Source organism: Oncorhynchus clarkii, chromosome 1, assembly GCF_045791955.1.
Source record: "Oncorhynchus clarkii lewisi isolate Uvic-CL-2024 chromosome 1, UVic_Ocla_1.0, whole genome shotgun sequence".
Lineage (NCBI taxonomy): Eukaryota > Metazoa > Chordata > Actinopteri > Salmoniformes > Salmonidae > Oncorhynchus > Oncorhynchus clarkii.
In genome coordinates, this window is record NC_092147.1 from 2701860 (window position 1) to 2707768 (window position 5909).

The 5909-nt window shown below is 47.2% G+C and overlaps 1 protein-coding gene across 1 annotated transcript in view; it reads left to right on the forward strand.

Moving 5' to 3' along the window:
- The first annotated feature begins 527 nt into the window (after positions 1-527).
- The window catches only part of LOC139414644 (dermatopontin), a 27863-nt gene continuing 22481 nt past the window's right edge, over positions 528-5909 (forward strand). The window contains exon 1 of the mRNA XM_071162427.1: positions 528-1076. Within this exon, the coding sequence (XP_071018528.1) occupies positions 775-1076 (302 nt within the window). The 5' untranslated portion in view covers positions 528-774. The remainder of the gene's footprint in view (positions 1077-5909) is intronic.

Sequence of the window (5909 nt, forward strand, 5' to 3'; positions counted from 1 at the left end):
CTCTCTTGGTATAATGTGAACAGCATAGAATATGTGGATACTTCATAAATTATTACTTTTTCACAACACATTATGTTTATTATTGCTCTGTTTTTCCATTGGCTACAGAACGGAAATAAAAACTTCCAAAACACACTTTCCAATCCAGAAGCTTTTTTTACTGCAGGAAGTTAGAAAAGTTTGAACGAAACCCTAAAAAAAAATAACAAGTGATTACAATTACCAAAACCTTTTTTGAACTTGCCAATGTCCTGTCAAACAAGTTGTGTTAAATTAGACCTCTCTCTCTGGGCAACACTAATATTTAAACGACATGATTCATTACTTTACATCATGCTCCTAAATATTTACAAACAGCATTTAATTTCTTAAGGTGAACTCCTTATCTCTGCTATCAACACTGAGGAGTTTTTCTGAATGTCGACCTTAACAGAAAGTCAACATGAATCTCAGCCCAACCAAACTATCCTGGGAGCTGCAAATTACACAGTTCTGGATTCGGATAATTTATAACACATCTGGTTAGTCAACGACCTGAAAGCCAGACTGCTGTGGTGGAGTAAAGAGGAGAGGGCCAGAGCAGACGGTCTTTATCTCTTTCTCTCTTTCTCTCTCTCTCTCTCTCTCTCTCGCTCTTTCTTTGTCTGCGATCAGCACAGACCCAGCTCAGACCCAGCTCAGAGACTCCAGGATCAGTACTGGGATAGCCTCAGAGTCGGACGCCCAGGCTTCGCTTACATTAAGCCTTTACTCACAAGCTTGGTCACCAGCAGAATGACTCCAGGACCAGTGCTGTTACTGTGGGCTCTGGCTCTTCTCGCTACCGTGGCAAGCCAGGAGTATGAGAACCGTATGGAGAGCCATATCGACCGCTCTGTCCCCTGGATCCACACCTTCCGCCAGGGGTTCAACTTCCAGTGTCCCCATGGAGAGGTGCTGGTGGCCCTGCAGAGTGTCTTCAGTGAGAAGGAGGGGTCCGACCGCCTCTGGGCCTTCGAGTGCCAGCAGACTCCCACCACCCTGGGGCACCCCACAGAGTGTTGGTGGGACGACACTAACCGTGCCGGGATGGAGTGGTAGGTCCCTGATGCCATCTCTGGTCATCTCTGTCTCTCTTTGACCTCTCTGTCGTGTGCCCTCTTTGACCTCTGTGACCTCTGGGCTTTCTGTGCCCCGATCCTTGTCTAGAAGTGTCATGTTTACACTGGTATTCAGTTATCTCTAATCTCTATAGATGTGGAGGTACCCTGTGGTGTGAATCTTCTCTGGTTATCTCTAATCTCTATAGATGTGGAGGTACCCTGTGGTGTGAATCGTCTCTGGTTATCTCTAATCTCTATAGATGTGGAGGTACCAAGTGGTGTGAATCTTCTCTGGTTATCTCTAATCTCTATAGATGTGTGGTACTGTTTGCTGGAAGCAAGTTAGGGTTCCCCTTTGTGTAGTGTGTTCTCTGTAGTGTGTTCTCTGTAGTGTGTTCTCTGTAGTGTGTTCTCTGTAGTGTGTTCTCTGTAGTGTGTTCTCTGTAGTGTGTTCTCTGTAGTGTGCCCTCTGTAGTGTGTTCTCTGTAGTGTGCCCTCTGTAGAGTGTTCTCTGTAGTGTGTTCTCTGTAGTGTGTTCTCTGTAGTGTGCCCTCTGTAGTGTGTTCTCTGTAGTGTGTTCTCTGTAGTGTGTTCTCTGGCCGTCTGATACGTGGCACGCTCACGTCTGACCATCTGCATCCCCTCTGGCATTCTCTGATCTCTATCGATGTAAGATGTGCAGAAAACTAAGGCAAGGCTGCAGCTGTAACGAGGCTGGAACGAGCTAATTGGGTGGGTGAGGAGAGTCAAATTTGGTAATTGCTAATTATGGACAGTTTTATTTCCCTCCGGGCTGAGTTGTAAAACCCTCAGTCTCAGCAACAGGAAGACTGAATGCTCTATCCTATTGGTGTCTGTGTCGGGAAAGCCTGAGCTTAGATGGGATTTAAGGAGAGACCGTTTTATTGTCCTTTTAAGGCCCTCCTTGATCCATGTCCATAGAGGAACCTCTCTAGCATGAATCATCACGTTTACATTATGCTTAGGTTTACGTTTATTGGTACATTAATATCTAAAATTGGGAATTGGAGCGCTTTATGATCAACAGAGACTCATATGAAGACTCAGGAATCCTAAAAAACCCGAATTCGTTATTCTGAAGTCTAGTCTGAAAAGGTACGAGGCAGGATGACAGAGAACCATCACATCGTCTTCAGAGAGCCATCACGTAGTCTTCAGAGAGCCATCACGTAGTCTTCAGAGAGCCATCACATCGTCTTCTGCTGAGCCATCACCTAGTCTTCAGAGAGCCATCACGTAGTCTTCAGAGAGCCATCACATAGTCTTCAGAGAGCCATCACGTAGTCTTCAGAGAGCCATCACATAGTCTTCAGAGAGCCATCACCTAGTCTTCAGAGAGCCATCACATAGTCTTCAGAGAGCCATCACGTAGTCTTCAGAGAGCCATCACATAGTCTTCAGAGAGCCATCACATAGTCTTCAGAGAGCCATCACATCGTCTTCAGAGAGCAATCACATAGTCTTCAGAGAGCCATCACCTAGTCTTCAGAAAACCATCACATCGTCTTCAGAGAGCCATCACATAGACTTCAGAGAGCCATCACGTAGTCTTCAGAGAGCCATCACATAGTCTTCAGAGAGCCATCACATCGTCTTCAGAGAGCCATCACGTAGTCTTCAGAGAGCCATCACGTAGTCTTCAGAGAGCCATCACATCGTCTTCTGCTGAGCCATCACATCGTCTTCAGAGAGCCATCACATCGTCTACAGAGAGCCATCACCTAGTCTTCAGAAAGCCATCACCTAGTCTTCAGAGAGCCATCACTTCATCTTCAGAGAGCCATCACATAGTCTTCAGAGAGCCATCACGTAGTCTTCAGAGAGCCATCACGTAGTCTTCAGAGAGCCATCACATAGTCTTCAGAGAGCCATCACGTAGTCTTCAGAGAGCCATCACGTAGTCTTCAGAGAGCCATCACATAGTCTTCAGAGAGCCATCACATCGTCTTCAGAGAGCCATCACGTAGTCTTCAGAGAGCCATCACGTAGTCTTCAGAGAGCCATCACATCGTCTTCTGCTGAGCAATCACATCGTCTTCAGAGAGCCATCACATCGTCTTCAGAGAGCCATCACCTAGTCTTCAGAGAGCCATCACCTAGTCTTCAGAAAGCCATCACCTAGTCTTCAGAGAGCCATCACATCATCTTCAGAGAGCCATCACATAGTCTTCAGAGAGCCATCACATAGTCTTCAGAGAGCCATCACGTAGTCTTCAGAGAGCCATCACATAGTCTTCAGAGAGCCATCACGTAGTCTTCAGAGAGCCATCACATCGTCTTCAGGGAGCCAACACGTAGTCTTCAGAGAGCCATCACGTAGTCTTCTGCTGAGCCATCACATAGTCTTCAGAGAGCCATCACATAGTCTTCAGAGAGCCATCACCTAGTCTTCAGAGAGCCATCACATAGTCTTCAGAGAGCCATCACCTAGTTTTCAGAGAGCCATCACATAGTCTTCAGAGAGCCATCACATAGTCTTCAGAGAGCCATCACATAGTCTTCAGAGAGCCATCACATAGTCGTCAGAGAGCCATCACGTAGTCTTCAGAGAGCCATCACGTAGTCTTCAGAGAGCCATCACATTGTCTTCAGGGAGCCATCACGTAGTCTTCAGAGAGCCATCACATAGTCTTCAGAGAGCCATCACATTGTCTTCAGGGAGCATCACGTAGTCTTCAGAGAGCCATCACGTAGTCTTCAGAGAGCCATCACATAGTCTTCAGAGAGCCATCACATTGTCTTCAGGGAGCATCACGTAGTCTTCAGAGAGCCATCACGTAGTCTTCTGCTGAGCCATCACATAGTCTTCAGAGAGCCATCACATAGTCTTCAGAGAGCCATCACATAGTCTTCAGAGAGCCATCACGTAGTCTTCAGAGAGCCATCACATAGTCTTCAGAGAGCCATCACATCGTCTTCTGCTGAGCCATCACATCGTCTTCAGATAGCCATCACATAGTCTTCAGAGAGCCATCACGTAGTCTTCAGAGAGCCATCACATTGTCTTCAGGGAGCCATCACATAGTCTTCAGAGAGCCATCACGTAGTCTTCTGCTGAGCCATCACATAGTCTTCAGAGAGCCATCACATAGTCTTCAGAGAGCCATCACATTGTCTTCAGGGAGCCATCACGTAGTCTTCAGAGAGCCATCACGTAGTCTTCAGAGAGCCATCACATCGTCTTCAGGGAGCCAACACGTAGTCTTCAGAGAGCCATCACGTAGTCTTCTGCTGAGCCATCACATAGTCTTCAGAGAGCCATCACATAGTCTTCAGAGAGCCATCACATAGTCTTCTACTGTATTCTAAAACCACTGAAGATGGATTACAGAGACACGTGGCCTAGGGAAGGCAGGCAAGGCACACACACACACACACACACGTACACACGTGCGCACGCACACGCACACACACACACACACACGCACACACACATACACACACGCACACAAACACGCACATACATAAACACACACACACACGCACACACACACACACACACACACACACACATACATACACGCACACGCATACACACACACACACACACATACACACACGCACGCACACGCGCACGCACACGCACACACACACACGCAAACACACACACACAGTCCTAGGAGGACGTTAGGTCAGTGTGTGTCCTGTCATCTGTCAGGTGCCAAACACATTCTCTCTGCCACGGGACATTCAACTCAACATGATTTACTGCTCTGTTTACGGCTGAAATGTCTCAACTCACAGCGGTAAAGTTATTTCTGTACAATGGAGTTTATGGCTCGACGCTCCAAACGAATGAAAACGTCCGCGAGGAACATCTTTGACTCGTTAGTGGATGACATCATTGTTCTAGTGAGTAGGAAGCAGGATGTTCCTTGGAACACTCCCCATTTCATATTGATCTTCTTATGTCCCAAATGACATCCTGCTCCCTACATTTATGATCTTTTTAGTCTATTTGATCCTGTGTTTCTGTTATCTCGGTGTTCTTTCTCTCTGCGTTGGTGGGCACGTCATCTACACATGTTGTTCACAAAGCATGTGTCAAATACAGTTGGATTTGATTTGATTTGACATAGTGCACTTCTTTTGATCAGAGCACTATGGACCCTGGTGACTCTACTGGTGACTCTACTGGTGACTCTACTGGTGGTGACTCTACTGGTGACCAGAGCACTATGGACCCTGGTGACTCTACTGGTGACTCTTCTTTTGACCAGAGCACTATGGACCCTGGTGACTCTACTGGTGACTCTTCTTTTGACCAGAGCACTATGGACCCTGGTGACTCTACTGGTGACTCTTCTTTTGACCAGAGCACTATGGACCCTGGTGACTCTACTGGTGACTCTTCTTTTGACCAGAGCACTATGGACCCTGGTGACTCTACTGGTGACTCTACTGGTGACTCTACTGGTGACTCTACTGGTGGTGACTCTACTGGTGGTGACTCTACTGGTGGTGACTACTGGTGACTCTACTGGTGGTGACTACTGGTGACTCTACTGGTGGTGACTCTACTGGTGACTCTACTGCTAACTCTACTGGTGACTCTACTGCTAACTCTACTGGTGGTGACTCTACTTGTCGTGACTCTACTGGTGGTAACTCTACTGGTGGTGACTCTACTGGTGGTGACTCTACTGGTGACTTTCCTGGTGATGACTCTACTGGTGGTGACTCTACTGGTGGTGACTCTACTGGTGGTGACTCTATTGGTGACGCTACTGGTAACTCTACTGGTTACTCTACTGGTGGTGACTCTACTGGTGGTGACTCTACTGGTGGTGACTCTACTGGTTGTGA